General features: G+C 39.8%; 1 protein-coding gene across 4 annotated transcripts in view; it reads right to left on the bottom strand.

Annotated features, from left to right (window-relative positions):
* Positions 1-229: 229 nt before the first annotated feature.
* SH3BGR (SH3 domain binding glutamate rich protein) overlaps positions 230-16,989 on the bottom strand; it is a 28,974-nt gene continuing 12,214 nt past the window's right edge. For 2 of the 4 annotated variants that reach the window (XM_053386745.1, XM_053386748.1), the window contains exons 3-8: positions 16,806-16,886; positions 12,408-12,482; positions 11,579-11,671; positions 9,650-9,679; positions 6,966-7,093; positions 230-2,638 (exon numbers count right to left, since the gene is read on the bottom strand). In XM_053386745.1, the coding sequence (XP_053242720.1) occupies positions 7,007-7,093; positions 9,650-9,679; positions 11,579-11,671; positions 12,408-12,482; positions 16,806-16,886 (366 nt within the window). In that variant the 3' untranslated portion in view covers positions 230-2,638; positions 6,966-7,006. The remainder of the gene's footprint in view (positions 2,639-6,965; positions 7,094-9,649; positions 9,680-11,578; positions 11,672-12,407; positions 12,483-16,805; positions 16,887-16,989) is intronic. The other 2 variants (XM_053386747.1, XM_053386749.1) reach the window with 2 other exon arrangements.

Below are 16,989 nucleotides of genomic sequence, written 5' to 3'. Positions count from 1 at the left end.
CCTGGAGAGTTGCAGGGCTGCCAGTGTGGACAGTAGTGAGCAAGATGGACCAATGGTCTGGTCTGCCTGTAAGGCAGCTTCTTGTCTTCTTCAACTTTCTCAAAGCAAACATAATGTAATTCTCTTCAACAGAGAAAGAATTCCCTTGAGATTTTCCCAAAGTAATTTCAATTACGAGTGAATGTTTCTTTCTTTGTCACGTGAAAATAAATGAAAACACAGACAGGAGGATAGAAAAAGGTTTTGTTTTTTTTAAGTACACTGAAGTCTCCATCAGCTCTTACACTAACACAAAGGCACTGTGGGAGGAATAAACAAAATAACACAGAGTGCAGTCATTACAGACAATGTGGTTGCCAATGTGGTTTGGCACCTGTATGCTGCTAGTAGCTCAAGTCAAAGGCAGGCAAATGTGTGTAACAAAAAAGGGAAAAGGCTAGAACACCGTCACACTTGGTCTACCAAGTCTTTAAGTCCTGGGCCTTAAAGTGTATAGCCAAGATTATTATTTTTTTAAAAAATGTTCAATGTTGCCCCCACATTTTACAATTCAAGCTGATTATAGACAGTGTACAGCCCATGATAAACTTGTGCCAACCCAACCCCTGCTACTGGCAGTGACAATTGCTTTTGTTTTTGCCAAAATAATACTCTCCGGCACTGGAAGTTAACACATAGCGACTGTATACTTGAGGGCTATAATGACTCCCAATGACCAGGACAGATAGAACTATCCATCGGAAAGCAGGAACTTGCAATATCACCAACTGATGCAAAACAAGAATAAAATGTTTATTTGGAGGAGTTAAGCAGAGCTAATGTAAACCAAGGCTGTCCTAGCACCTCTAGGATAAATTATGCAATGCTTTTGCCATAGGTTGTTCAATGAAAGTGCTTAATGCTTCACCATTAGAGAAAGAATTAAAGCTTTCCTTTGGCCACAATCCACTTATTGTAACGGAATCTCATTTGATTCCAGTGAGACTATCCTAGAGTAAATGGACTGTTGAGCTATAAGCCAGGTTTGTATTGTGGTCTTTATTAAAAGCATAAGTATTCCTAAACAAGGCTTTGGCACTTCAATAACTAGTATTTAAAAACAAACATACGCCAGCTATAACTGCACGAAAACTGCCTTGCTAGAGAGCTGTCAGGTTTTGCCCCCGATTCACAAATATAAGCCACGTGTCCAACTATCATAATCATCTAGGCCAAGCTAGAGACGACTGCCAAGGTCTAATGGCGCCTGGAAATTCAACAGGAGAATCCAGAATCAGGGACAAACTAAATGTGATGAGTAGGAACTCCTACGTTTTTGAAGTGTTAGCAGCAGTTGCAGTGGCCCAATTTGGATCAGAGCCACTACACTGGGAAGTATTTCAAACCCTTTCCCCCATCCTATTTTTCCAGTTAAAACCCCCATCCCACATAACTGGGCAAAGCATACAGGCAGCATGTGTGAATCTGTACATTTTGCCCAGGAGGGCTAATTGTGGTAGAGGGGGGAAATCAGAAAAACTGCACAAAAGAAATGTGCTTTTTTTAATCCCATGGTCTCAATCCAATCCCTCCTTGCTGCAATTGTAATTGTTTTTAATTGGGAGATCCTATGCAAACGTCTCATGCATCTTGTCTAATTTCCTTGCTGTTCCCATCTGTAGCTGCCAACATAAATCAATCTGCAATAAAGCATATGCGGTATTTTGATGCTTGCTCTGTATACACTCTTACCATAATGCTAGAACGAGCTTTTTGACGGCGCCTGTTAATTTCCTTAGGGTTCCCACAAAAGAATTTCCCAATGGAGTGCAAGTTTCTCGCAGCCTACTGCAGTTTTCAAAATAATTGCAAGAGAATTAAAAAATTGCCCTGCATCTACTGATTAGTTGCAGTTCTTGTCCAAATATACATCACAAGGAGAGCTGAAAATAGCTTTTCAGTGGCACAAGGGGTGGGTGGGAGATAAGTAAGCAAATATCCTCAGAGTCTGTTGAAAAGCTCTCTACATCCATGAACAATGAAATAATGAAAATAAAATCTAATACTGTACAGGGCTATCGCAAAAATACAGACTCAGGAAGGCAATCAGTCACAGAGAACTTTTTCTTAAGTGAAGGCACCATGCAGGCTACAAGCATAACTTTGAGTTTTCTTATTTACTATGATAAATTAATGCCTGCAGGGAATAAGCAGATAGTCAACATGAAATGTGCTTTATTTCAGTTGCTGTACATTAAAAAGAATACTGACTTCAAAGGCTAGTTTAGAAACAAGCAGGTCATTATGGTACATACAGGTGGAGCTTCCTTGCAGGTTCCAGTTCCGTTCCGCCTTGCCATCACCTCTGAGCCTTGTCAGCATGTGCCTGGCAGGGCACTAACATGGAGAGAGAAACAATCCCTGCCCACAGAAACCTACACCCTAAAGTCAGACCCACAGTGTTCCTTGGCCATCAAGTTCTGAAGATCTGAAGACCCATTTGACACAACATATAAAGATTTTCCTGCGGGGCTGCTTGATATCTCAGTGACATCTATGCCGATATCTGGAGTTGGAGAGTAAAGCCAATGGTGTTTTCGTGGAGGGGAAGTGATTGCTTTTATCTTCACACTGCAGTGATGCCATGGGCTTCTGTTTCCTGTGGGGGCAAAAAAACCCCCCAAATTTAATATGTTGCCAAGGGTTCTCCCTAGCGAAAAGAATGCACGCGGCAGATAGCTAGCTCTTTATTGTGAAAGCTGACACTTTTACAGTAGTTTCCATGGCTATGAATACTGCTCCCTCCACCGCATGTACACCAACCTAGTGTCTCTGCAGCTATTCCCAAGTCTGCACTCTATAGAGCAGTTGCAGCAACAAGGACGCATGTCCCTTCCACCAGCTTATGTATCTTCCTCCTGTGGGCTGTGCACATGCAGTCAGAGACTATGCCTGCTTGGAAGCTGCCTCTGCTCTTCTCATTTCAGTTCTCTCCTGGTTCTGGGAGACAGTGGTGCAGGAGAGGGCGGGGAAGCACCCGGCCCTTTCACTTGCCTGACCTGCCTCTTCCTCCAGTGCCCTACCCTCCAGCTCTGAAGCTTCCCCTGCCTCTGAACTCTTGCCCCCTGGCTGGTACAGTTCCCCACAAATCACTGTCCCCCTCTCCCAAGTCAGACTCCAGCCCCCTTCCCCTGCTGCACACACATCAGTGTCCTGCCAGTCCCTGACATATATTTGATGCAATACATCCAACATCAGCTTTATGCACAAAAGGACCAACTCAGCTCCAAACAATCAAGTCCAGGAGGTGGGGAGATGGCTTGTTTGAGATGGGGCTGTGTTTCCCTGGAAGGAGAAGGTTCCTAGCTTGGTAGTCCTCCTAGATTCAACACTAGGGAACTGGAAGCTCAGGTGGCCTCAGGGGCTAGGAGTGCCTTTTACCCAGCTATGGCTGGTTTGCCAGCTACAAACCCTGTTAGTCATGGGTCAAATGACGATCTAACATCAGGTTACCAGATTTTTTTCAATGAATCCGGGGACACTTCATTGAAATGAGTCGGAATGATAGGATTTTGTCAGGGGACTGATCTGTAAACCTGGGAACTGCCCCCGGGAAATGGGGACGTCTGGTAACCTTAATCTAACAGCACTGCTGGAAATTAATTTTAAAATGGTATCTGATCATAAAAAGAAGTCAACAGGCAGTGCAGACCGTATTATGTTTACACAATCAGAATGACTTTCCTGTCATTGACCAAGTTCTTTTTTGAGAGCTGACTTAATATTTCTGTAAAATATTAACCTGATGTTCCAGGCGTGTGTGCCAGGCAGTGTCAAAAGTGTGCTTCGCTGGACCACCTGCTTGCTTTTACAACCTCATTTTAAAACACTAGATGGCATTAGTCTGCCAAAGGACTGTTTTGATTGGCAACACAATAAAAAAAATGCACACGCCACAAACACCCAATGACAGCATATATTGTGCTTAAGTGCACAAAAGTAACTGCAAGGAGGAAGTATACCTTCTGTTTATTTATATTAAGTCTTTGGGTGACCTGACACTAATTCTGTCACATCAGGGCTTCAGTGTAAATTAAGATAACAAAGATGTTGCAATTCTGGGTGGCAACCATGTGAGATTCAACCATGACATTTATGTACAAAATTAAGACTGATATGACACATACATAAAGTCTTATTGATTGCAAAGAACTAGGACTTGGGAGAACCAGGTTCAAATCCCCACTCCATCATGAACCTCAGTGAGTTACCTCGGGCCCATCCCTCTCTCAGCCTCAACTACCCTCTCTCAGCCTTAACTACCTCACAGGGTTGTTGTGAGAAAAGGTAATATATAAATGTAATCAAGAAATAAATAGAAAATTATTTGAAAATGCAGTTCTTCCAGTATATCCATGAACTGGGTGCAGGTTGAAGGAGTATATTGATTAATGTTGAGTAGCTGGACAGAAAGTCATTGGGATCCATGGATTACTTCAGTGTAAATGGTTGCAGAATGTATTCATCAGAGTACGAATATGGAGCTTCTTTGCTGATTTAAAAAAGTACATTCTGTCTCAAAACGCCCCTCAAACTTGATTCATACAATTCTACAAAAACTCTCTTGTTTAAAACTATGGAAACAAAATGCTGTTAAAAAAAAAAAGCCAGGGAAGCAAGGAAAAAAGAAATTTTGGGTGCTATATCAAAGAAAGAAAATGAATTAGGAAAAAACCCCAAATAAACAATCAATGAAACAGGCAATCAAATTATTACAATCACAGTATTCAATGATAATCAATGAAGAAATAACATGGAAAGTTAAAAAAATGAAACAGAAATTCTTTGAGCATGCAAACAAACCTGGAAAATTGTTAGCATTGCAATTAAGGAGAAATCAACAGAAGAATGATATAGGTAAAATTAATTCCAATGGGATAGTTTTAGATAAAACAAAAGAAATAAGGGAAGTCTTTTAAAAATATTTTCAGAATTTATACAAAAGAAGAAATGAAAATGCAATCAACATACAGGAATATATAAAAAAGAGTCATCTGCCAAAGATAAAACAAGAAGAGATAATATTTTTAAATACACAAATAACAGATCAAGAAATCGCCGAGGCAGTAAATCAAATAAAGGTGGACAAATCACCAGGACCAGATGGATTATAAGCAAAGTATTATAAAAAAATTTAAAGAACAGCTTGTAAATCCAATGAAAGACATAATGAATGAAGTATTAACAGACAGGGAAATTCCAGAAACATGGAAGGAAGCTTATATTACTTTGATTCCAAAACAAGATACAGATTTGACCTTGGTCAAAAACTATAGACCCATTTCATTATTGAACAATGATTATAAGATATTTGCTAATATTTTAGCTAATAGATTGAAAAAGGTCTTAAATGTTTATATACATCCAGACCAAGTGGGATTCCTTCCAGGTAGGCAGATGAAAGATAATATAAGAAATATCTTAAATGTAATAGAGTATTTAGAAGTAAGAAATGAGAAAAAAGCAGCAATAATGTTTATAGATGCAGAAAAAGCATTTGATAATATATCTTGGGATTTTATAAAGAAAGTGATGGAAGAAATGGAATATGGAGAAAATATTATAAAAGGGATAGAAGCTGTATATACAGAACAGAGTGCAAAACTAATTATTAACCAGGTGATAACGAACCAATTCAAAATAGAAAAAGGAACGAGACAAGGATGTCCGTTATCACCTTTATTATTCATTCTGGTCCTGGAGGTTTTGAGCAGAAACATAAGAGCAGACAAGCAGATTGTGGGAATAAAAATGGGGGGGAAATGAATTTAAGTTGAAAGCATTTGCAGATGACTTGGTAATCACAGTTGAGGAACCAAAACTATGTCTCCCTAAGGCTTTAGAAAAAATACAAGAGTTTGGGCGAGTGGCAGGATTTAAATTAAATAAAGGAAAGACAAAAATACTAACAAAAAATATGACAGAACTGGAAAAAGGGAATTGCAGGAGATTATAAAAGTAGAAATTTACAAAAAAGTCAAATATTTAGGAATCTGGCTTACTAATAAAAACTTAAATTTATATAAAGACAACTATGAGAAAGTTTGGAATGAGATTAAGAAAGATTTGGAAATTTGGAATAGAATGAATCTCTCCTTGATGGGAAGGATAGCAGAAATAAAGATGAATGTACTACCAGCGGCAATAATTATATTGGCACAAACTTGGAAGACAGAAGAAATACGAACGAAAGAACAATGGCAAGGGAAACTTATGTAATATGCAGAACTGGCAAAACTAACAGAAAAAGTACATGAAAAGGACAACAAAGGCTATAAAAGAGAATGGGAACCATTTACAACATATATGAAGAGACAACATAAAGAAATGGACTCATTGGCAGGGTTTGAGTAAACAATCACAACTGTATACAACAAAAAATAAGACTATATGTATTGGGGAAATTTTGGGGAAACAATACATAGGGTATAAACAATACATGGAAATAAAACAAAATGTGAGTATGAGGGAAGTCCAGGGGAGAAGGGTAGAAATATGAAAATTGTTAAAGATATATTGTTAGAAGAAGTATACATGGAAAAATCAATAAAAAATAATTATAAAAAACCCTATGGAAACAATCCAGATAAATAACCCAGTTGTTTACACTTTTAGCCCCATCAGTTTCAACAAGAGAGGAATATACGTGTTTCTCTGCCACTAGGAATGATGGAACAAAAGTGGATTAAATTAATTGGCTCATGCTCTAGTTATCACCCATTAATGCTATATAAATCCCACCCAATGTTGGAAAAATAAATGAAGGCATGTAAGCAGATTGTACACCTACTGTTGTCTGCTTAAAACAAGCAGGGAAAATATTATCTATTCCCCCTTTGAGACAAATTAAGGTTTTGGTGGCAGGGATTGAAACTATCAGGATTTTCAGGTAAAGGCTGAAATGAGGCAGCTGTCAGCAAACTTACCTGAACAGTCTTCTGAAGGAAAAAGTCATAATAGAATTGTACTAAGATTCTTCTTCTTCCTCCTCCCCCTCCTCTTCTTCTTCCTCTTCTTCTTCTGCCTCTTCCTCCTCCTGTGCTGCCTCTGTTTCCTTATTTATATAAAGGAGAGAACATTCAAATATGGGAAGGGAAGGAAGCAACTACTGAAACAGTAGATTAAATGTGAGATGCATATTGCTCCCTCAAAAAATGGGAGAAAGCACCTTATACTGCAATGCAAAGTCTGCTACAATTTTAAAGGTGCGTGGGCAGAACGTAGTCTCCTGCTCACAGATCCTTCTATAAAAGGTGGGCTATTTTTCTGACATAAATCATGTGTAATTCTCCGAGAAGGAAAAGCTCAATTTGGAGGTGGGGTGCATACTCCATTTGCAGCCATACTGTGTTGCTAGAACATTTCATTTTTCTAAATAGAAATACAAGCTTTTATAAAAGCTTAATGCAGCTGAATGTTGAATTCTTTACTACATTAACGCATGCAGACAAGCCACATTAGATTTAATGATTAATGATCAAAGAGCAGAAGCATAATTCAGCCAAACTAATAAACTCAACAGTTTATGCCTTCTTTCTCTAGTGTCTGGGTGTGTGTGAGAGAGAAAGAGTGTATACATCTTAGTGAGTGTATGTGGCTACAAATCAGAATAATATTGTTCAAGTTAGATTCTGATCTACTGTTTTTTTTCTTATCTGTTAGAAGGAAACAATAGCAAAAGCTATTCTAGAGTAAGGTTACCAGATATTTTTCAATGAATCCAGGGACACTTTTCAACTTCCTACTAAACAGATGGATTTTGTCGGGGGACTGATTTGTAAATCCAGGGACTGTCCCCGGGAAACGGGGACGCATGGTAACTTTATTCTAGAACCTACTTTCCCTATTCAGAAGGCAGTATTTGACTATTATCTACACACCACACATAATCTAGCCTACATGTCTTTGTTCTTCCATCACCTAGCAAATTAATGAAAAGGGCAAGTTGTGCTATTGTGTTGCTCCTATTCATTTCCACAGCATTCACATAGATTAATGCATGGGCATTTGTGGTAGATTCTGCCCCATAGTGCACTGGTAGTCCTAGCATGAAATATCACTGAGGCATTGTCTACATCAGAGTGTCCTGCATACTCAATGTGCTGCTGAAGCACACATCTGAAAGGGAACCAGTTTACCCAATTTACCCTGCCTCCATTTTCTCCCCTTTCCTCTGTTGTTTTATTACACAGTTTTTTCTAGATTGTAAACCATTTTAGACAGGGACGCATTCTCTCATTCTTTATAAAGTTTCATGTGCATGGATGGTGTTATATAAATAAGAATGACCATAATGAGGAAAGAGCAGAGTATTACCGTATTTTTCGCTCTATAACACGCACCCGACCATAACACGCACATAGTTTTTAGAGGAGGAAAATCCGTAGGCATGCCACCCGTAGGCATTCCCTCCATAACACGCACAGACATTTCCCCTTACTTTTTAGGAGGAAAAAAGTGGGTGTTATGGTGCAAAAAATACGGTAAATTGTGTGGCACCTTCTGCATTTTTCCACCAAGAGAATTCCATCATCCCCACAGTGATATAAGAATAGGATGCACCAAAACATTGTTATTCAAGTTATGTGTCCAAACTCACAAGCAGTTTTTGTGGCCCAATCTAAGGTTATGTCCCATGAAGAGTACAGCCAATACCAACATATGACAATATTCCACGTAGGAAGGCTGGGCATGTATGCCCTCATCTCCCTCCCCAGTTTAAGCCCTTCCTCTTGTCACACCATTTCTCTGCTCTAAATTCCTTCCTCTGGAAGCAATTTTGGTTTGAAAAGAAGAGAAGATGAAGAAGTAGGTCACTGTTGCTTGCATTATAGCACAGAACTTGCAGGGTGCCCCTAACAATGTCGTTAGCAATCCTCTTGCACCAACCCTAGAATACCAATTTTATCTTAACAGCAGCATTAAGTCTGCAGTGGACTTGTACTAGGAGGAAAAAATGAATCCAGAAAGTAAAAAAAGGCAGAAGATGCATGCAGATGCATTGCCTAGGTATAAAACAATATTTGATTTTCACAAAAAAATTATGGTTAAGATTTGTAACGAAAACCCCAGGAAATAACCTCAATTGGTTTTAATAGTAAACACATACAACACACAAGGCAGGAGTTGGCTGAGAAGCTCCAAGCCAGAGGTCTGTTCCTTTAAGGAAAGTCTGGCGCAATAGGGATAAAAGGTCTCCACTGAGCTTCAGGCCCAGCAGGTTGTCTGTTTGGAGCTATCCAAGGTCCTTCAATTTAGCCTAAAGCTACCTGCTACCTGACTGATTGACAAAGCTACACCTATGTCTCTGATGTGCCCTGTGCAGGTGTGTGCAAGCAGGCATGAATGTCCACATAGTTACATAGGTGCACCAAGTGCTGCCTGGGTACATCAGTTCAAGCGCATGCCATTTTGCTCTGAGAAAATGGTTAGAATGAATTCCTTGGTCCCAGAAGTTAAACAGGCCCAGACATAAATATTCTTTGCTAGATGCCAGTCATAACTTGGTTTTGTGATTCAGCTTGGGGGAAGAGGGTTGTCAAGCAATGCTTTACATTAGTCAGCAAGCAGACAAATCAAAGTGCAGACTACAAGAAGTTTTTGAGCGTACTTCTGTCACTGGCTGTTCTTCGCCTTCTTCCTGCAACTGAGAAAAACCATCCCTTAAAACAGACTAATAAAAAAGATCAGATAGCAACCAATGACAAAAAAAATTCTATTGAGAAAGACTAGGATCTATTATACAGGAGGGTCTATACATGTTTGTTCAGAAGAAAGTCATACTACTAGAAAGTCATACTACTAAAGAACGCTGCAAGGCATAATGTTCCTTTCCCCCCTTTATCTTAAGCACACAAAGCAGGGCTGAATCAAAAATTAACTGAAGATAACCTTCTGGCACTTTTTTTTCAGCTGCTCCTGATCTGTTGGGGAATTCCAGTCCTCCCCTAGAAAACGCTTGGCAAATATTTGACCATTTCACTCTCCATGGATTTTGGGTGCAACTATAAATCAAGCTAATATACTGTTCAGTGTCATTTTAACACTGTTACGAAGGAAGAAATTGGCTTTGACCTTATTCCTTCCCATTCTCCTTTCTTCACCCAACAATATAAACAAACAACATAATTTTATTCAACATTGAGTGAGCCAAAAATCTCCCAGAATAGTATTCTGTGAGGGGGGGAAATGTGTTGGAGAATTTCAACACCCCCCCCCCTGGACATTTGGCAAAACTCCCTTACCTGCCCAATTTTGCCTCCCCCAAATAGCCCATTTTGGTTCACCCCCAAAATAAAAGTTAGAAGAGGAATGGCAGGGGAATGACAGCAAAGCAGAATTTTTTCACCTCTCTCGATGGCCCTCACAAAACAGTGAAGTGCCCAGCTCTTGCAGAATTCTTTTTCCACCAATGAGAAGAAGGTCTGGGCAGCATGAAAACACCACATAATAAATGCCCAACGTCTTAATGAAAACACTTATATTCAGTGGTGTCTGTATCAATAATCACCAATGGCTGTGAAAAGGATAGATGTTTAAGAAACCTTTAAGATCTGACTGCCCAGTGAATAACTTTACATCCAGAAAAAAGCACCTGTCTGGGACTTTGGGATTTTGTTGCTGGCAAAAGATACAGAACATCTGTGACAGCCATTCAAAGAAGACAGGTGCAACTGAGAATACTGACACACACACACACAACCCCAGATCCCTCCTTCTGCATACATGTGCATCATAACCATTTTGACTCTGCATTTATCCATTCCATGGCCCCTGCAGGGTCAAACCATCAAAAAGAGTTCTTTTACAAGTCTGTTAATATGCAGAATCATCCTTTTCACTCGCAGAAATTACATGTTTGCTGCATTTCTATTGCAGTGGAATTCAGAGTCATCTCCATGTTGTCTTATTTCTCTAATGAGGTAGCAGCTGCTGCTCATAGTTTTCATTCCTCTCCAAGCATGCGGGCAGATACACTGAAAGCGACACTTCAGAATCAGCTGCTGGTGCCTGACTATAAACGTTTCTGTGAGGGGAAGCCGATTGTTACTCAGCAGAAAAGCAGCTGTGGATGGTTAAGCAGCAGGAGAATGCCGCTGATGCCCTGCTGGGGAACCTGTCGCCCTCCAGCTGTTGGTCCTCACAGCCACCCGAATGAATGCAATCCTTATGCAAAATTTAGAAGTGTAGAAGTGCAACCTGCAACAAAATGTTATAGTGTTTCCTCTTCAGGATTCCAACCACTCCATTCCATTACTCCCTCCCCACTAAGGTTTTCTCTTCTGCCCTCACCCCCAGGAGTGAGTCAATGGTCCCTGGCTACTGAGCATTGCGCTGTTCCCCCCCTCCTCATGATTTTAGGAAAACTTTTGCAAATCTCAGAGCTCACCCCATAAGCTTGCCAATACCTCCCTCTCACATGTTGGTAGTGCTGCTTTGGCTGCAAAAGCAACGGATGGCACTCAGAGCCTGGATATCAGAGATGTGAAGGACGCTTTGAACAAAAATGGCAAGCAGGAAAAAAAGAAAAGGAAATGACCTGTTCTTCTGTTGGCACTTCAGCAGAATCAGCTTCTGCATCCTCTTCAGCGTTTGCCTCATTCTCCTCAGTTCCTTCTGTCTTTTCAATCTCCTGGCAACGGAGCAAAAAAGAAAAACACAAGTAACATCGCAGAAGAGAAAATCAATTTAAACCAAAGAAATCTAGGGTGGTATTCAACCAACATGTCCTGCCAGTGCAAGGATTTCTGGTCCTGCAGTTAGATTTCCCCCACTGCTCCCTTCATGTACACCCTCCCCAAATCTGCTTCAGATGTTTGGGAGAACCCCCAGAACAGATTTAAGGGGTGTGCAGGGGCAGGAGGGGGAATATTCTGTTGCACATGCAGAAATCCTTCCTGATGGAAAATTCACATACTGCTACTCCAGATTCATTCTTCACCTCTGAAATGCATTTGGCAAATCTCATGTAATTGTGCTCGCTGGATCATTGTTAACTTTCTCTTTTAAAAGTCAAGCTATTTTCCTGCGTTTTTTTAAGCAGAAATGTTGCGGCAAGTTCAAAACGTTTAGCTCTCATGGGTCATGCTGTTCCTTCCGTATTAGGGATGGGGATGCTGCAGCCACCCAGATGTTGTTGGACTCCAAGATGGCCAAGGGTCATGATGGGAGCTGCAGTCCAACAACATCTGCAGGGCACTGAGTTGGCAAAGGCTGATGCGATGGCCAGCCAGGCAATCTGAGTCATGCTGGGGAATTGTTGGCACTCACACAGAGTTTCTGGGAGATGGCAACATGGCTTCCAAAAAAGCACTTAAGTGATTGTTGTTATACAGAAAGGTATTTTTTTTTAAAAAAAAATGCATTACTTCTTCAGTTTTCTGCTCTTCTCCTGAAACTTCACCATTTGGCACAGTCGGTATCTCCTCGGTAATCCTTCCCTCCTGTGATAAAGAATTCAAACAATATTCAGAAGTGGAGAGGGCAAGTACTCTGTTTGAATGTTTCACTTAGGGCTTATGTATTGTTGCTTACTTTGAATGTCATTATCTGTCTAGGTTTGTCAGGGTCTTGTGTCATAGCCATGTGAGTTGTTGATTGAGGAACTGAGACTGACATGGGAGAGGCTGCAGAGTGGTTTATTGAGCTTGCATATTTGATTTTGGTGTGTTCACTAGGTAACAGTGTGTTTGAGTAGACCTGAGTGGAAAGTATTTTAGCTGTAAATAAACTGTTAATTGTGTTGGTGATTACATAGTGGGCTGAGAATATAACTATATTTGTTTCTTTTTCATTGTATGAGTGACTGGGAATGTTGTAGGGTGGGAAAAGTGAATTTCCGCCCTCTTTTCCTTAGCTGACAATTGCGTGTTTAAAAATTGAGGAAATAATATTTTTATTTTGTTTTGTAATTTTATTCTACTGCTTAGATTATATTTTGTTAATTATGTTTTGAATGTGTAATTTTCATTGTAATTCTGTAATTGATTGTCATGTGTAATATTTTATTCTGATACTTAAAAGGATGCCCTGTACTGTTGTCAATTGTGCCCTAGTATTTTCTGTATTTGATCGTTATTGATGAAGCTGTTTTAAACTGTTTAGAGATTCTGCCCCACTCCAAATACATGGTATATAAATTGTCTAAATATAAGTAAATAAACAAACCATGTAATGTGCATTTATACACACACTTGCATGTTTAAATTCTGTTTCTTTTTGTTTCTTGAAAAGTCATATAAAAACATAATAGGATGCTTTCAATTCCATCAACACTGAAAAGCATCAAAGGTAGGCAGCAGTGGTTAAGAGCAAATATCTATGCCTAAATTATTTTAATAAAGCATATTTATTGAGTAGATTGTTTCATTAAGTGAAATGATTGCTCATTTCTTTCAGTTTCATATTAGAAGAACAGAGTATGATCATTAACTGGCAAGGTACTCTGTTTTCTAATTCATTCAGTATAATCAAATCAAAGGGTTGTATCCAAAGCTAGTCATACCCAGAGTAGACTCAGTGAAATTAATCAACATAACTAACTTAGCTACATTCATTTCATTGGGTTTACTCTGAGTAGAACTTGGTGTATGGATACAACCCAAAGCAAAGGTTTCTGCATTGGCATGCAAGTATTTTTCAGTACTGTATCATTTTCTGAGCAGAAAAGTAGAAGCAAACAAAACAAGTAAGTTGTTTGGGGGTGGGTTAGTGTAGGCATGATCTTTAGGGTCCCCTCCCAGCCCATGATTTCATACCTCTCAAGTGGGATTCTGCAGAAAAAGCAGGCTTCTAAAGTGGTTCAATAATTTAATGACTTTGGCCAAGTCTGTTAACTATCGGTTGTAAACAAAGACATTTATTACAAAGACACCACGAGCCTCTAGCAACAGCGGCACATGACAGGGAGCAACAACAGCACCATCATTGTGTCCACCAGCAGGGGGGCAAGGCAAGGGGAGCTCTAGGTTGGTGGTTTCACACACCTGCAGGCCACCAGAAACCCCGCTGACCTCACCAACACCTCACCATATCCCTGTCCTGGTAAGTGGCAGAGCCAGTCTGCTTCTCCCCTCATGTACCCCTGCTGGCCTCTACTGACCTTTGCTCCAAGGAAGTCATATGCAAAGTACACACTGAGATCTCTTGCTGCTTGGAGATTGGTGTGCTTCCATATGCTGTTATTTTCTACCATAATGAATATATCTTTCTTAAAAATAATAATCATAAAGCTGATTATAAGCAAGTACAGTGGTACCTCGGGTTAAGTACTTAATTCGTTCCGGAGGTCCGTTCTTAACCTGAAACTGTTCTTAACCTGAAGCACTACTTTAGCTAATGGGGCCTCCTGCTGCTGCTGCGCCGCCGGAGCATGATTTCTGTTCTCATCCTGAAGCAAAGTTCTTAACCCAAGGTATTATTTCTGGGTTAGCGGAGTCTATAACCTGAAGCGTATGTAACCTGAAGCGTATGTAACCCGAGGTACCACTGTAATAATATCAATCCGTAAGATACACTGGTACCTTGGTCCTTGAACATAATCCGTTCCGGGAGCTCATTCAACTTCCGAAATGTTTGAAAACCAAGGCGTGGCTTCCGATTGGCTGCAGGAGCTTCCTGCACTCAAGCAGAAGCTGCGTCAGGCGTTCAGCTTCCAAAAAATGTTAGAAAACTGGAACACTTCTGGGTTTGTGACATTCGGGAGCCAATTTGTTCGTCAACTAAGCTGTTTGAGAACCAAGCTTCCACTGTACTTTAATGTTATAGCATTTTGAGTGGCTGCCTCTTCTGTGGCTACTGATCTTATCACTTTAAATAGGTCTCCAAAACTTTCATAGTATTTTTTTTTAACAACTTATCTCATTGTGTATTATGACATGGACAAAGTGAGGGTGCATTGCTGTGCATTAATAGACCAAAATCAAGAATCTTGACAACAGAGATGTCACTCCATCCTTTCAGCACAGCCAGCTGCCCCACAAGGCCACTCTAGTTTCAAATTACATATTTGCATTAAAAGGAGGGGGGGAAATCTTCCTCTAACTTAGTACACCAGCTTGGTGACATATCAGATTACTTCTCAGGCAGTCACCAGGAGCTCTTACAACTTCTTTTTCTAGACTCCTTTCCCTCTGTACATCCTACAGCATGTTTTGTCATTCTCCCTTTAAGTATGCCATGCTTTGAGAAACTACGGGGAGTCACAGTTTGACTTTGGAAAGATTTGTTTACATAGTAATTTTTTCAAGGTCTTTGCTCCATTCACACACATTATAAGGTAGCTTACATACAGGTTTCAATTCCACAAAGGGCATTGATCGGGGAAAAGATTTGGAGTCCTTGCACATCTCCTTAAAATATATAAGCATTTTTGTGTGAATTTCTCCCAAATATACACATTTCTGTGCAGTTTTCAGTGTGATTTCCCCTAAAATAATGCATTTGTGTATGTTATTTTCATTAATAGATGCATTTTTATGGCTACTTTAACCCAGGTTACATTTTTGTAAACATTACTTGGAGAATGGCATTGCAAAATTCAGGAAAGTGTGAATGTTGAAGGCTAGCTGTGTTGCAGTTCTCATATTGTTTCAAAAAGTGTGAATTAGGTAGGTTTGCCTTTAGATGTGAAATGAATTCAAATTATCCCCCATCCCGACCTTCAACATCTTACTTTCAACATTCTGCTGCCTGCTTGTCCTATACATGGCTTGGCTTCTGCTTCAGCTGGAAGTAGGCCATGTGCTAGAGATCCTGAGATGCAAGTATTTTGTTGCTGTAGCTCAGTGACATGGTTCATGCTTTGTATGCAGGTGGCCCTATGTTGAACACCCCACTAGGGAAAAGCTCATGTCTGAAATCCTAGAGAGGCACTGCCAATCGGTATGAGCAGCAGTGTGTTCAGAAAAGCACTGGAGTTCCTCATGCAGAAGCAGTTTTAATGTTGACTAACGTTGTAGAGTAATGCTGCCTTTGGGACAGAACAGATCACATGCCCAGTGCTGAGAGTCTAAGAAATCGAGAGTCATGGGCTGTGCATGCCTATGTGAACCAAGGATTTGGTTGTTTTGTACAATGAACTTTCTTTTGCAGAAAGATACAGGGGGCTCCACAGAACTTGCACCATGAACTGTGATGATATGAAGATCTGGTTAATCAAGTTTAAGTGACCAAGATCCTAACAATTTGGGTGATAATAGAAAATCATGCCACATGGAGACAGCCTAGTAGTGAGAATCTCACTTAAAAGCAAAGTCAAGGATTAGATGGACCAGGTCATATAGCTTCTCTGAAATGGAAATTCCTGATATTTCTGTATTATTGTTATGTGTGGAGTAAAAACCCAGAGCCTCTAATGAAGTTTCCTATTAAAGCCATTATTGCTTTAAACTAGCAACATTTCAGAATCTTAAGAAGTTCCAAGCACAGTTATTCAGAACCTGCTCTGCTAAAATGAAAGGGGCATTCATTCAACTATAATTGTTTGCTGCCATATTCAGTTGGGTGCAATCCATATCCCACTGAACGCAATGTTAAAAAGCAGGATGTACTCATTATAAATTAGTGCAAATGGGTGGCTTTTGACAAATTCATAGCAAATTTTTATTGCAAGATCTGCATCAATTAGTCCTTAAAAGCTTTTTAGTCTTGTGCAAAGACAATTTTTAAAAATTGCATAGCAATCTACCTTGTTTTACATGCTGCATCAGTGTCTAATTCATCACTAAATTAAGATGAATAAGTCTTGGCAAAGGTTATAAACGTACCGATGAGCCTGGTGGAGGTGCAAGACCTAGGAATGAATAAATAATATTTTCTTCTTTTGCACAGAAAAATGAGTCAAAATCCTAAAAAGGGAATAGAAACACACAAACATAAAAAAATTAATAAGAAACATAAGATTCTTCAAACCTATTTAAAATACTGAAAATAGGAAGCAAAATTAGTGCT

This window comes from Podarcis raffonei, chromosome 4 (genome assembly GCF_027172205.1).
Source record: "Podarcis raffonei isolate rPodRaf1 chromosome 4, rPodRaf1.pri, whole genome shotgun sequence".
NCBI classification, from domain to species: Eukaryota; Metazoa; Chordata; class Lepidosauria; order Squamata; family Lacertidae; genus Podarcis; species Podarcis raffonei.
This window is presented reverse-complemented; position numbering and strand designations above follow the sequence as displayed.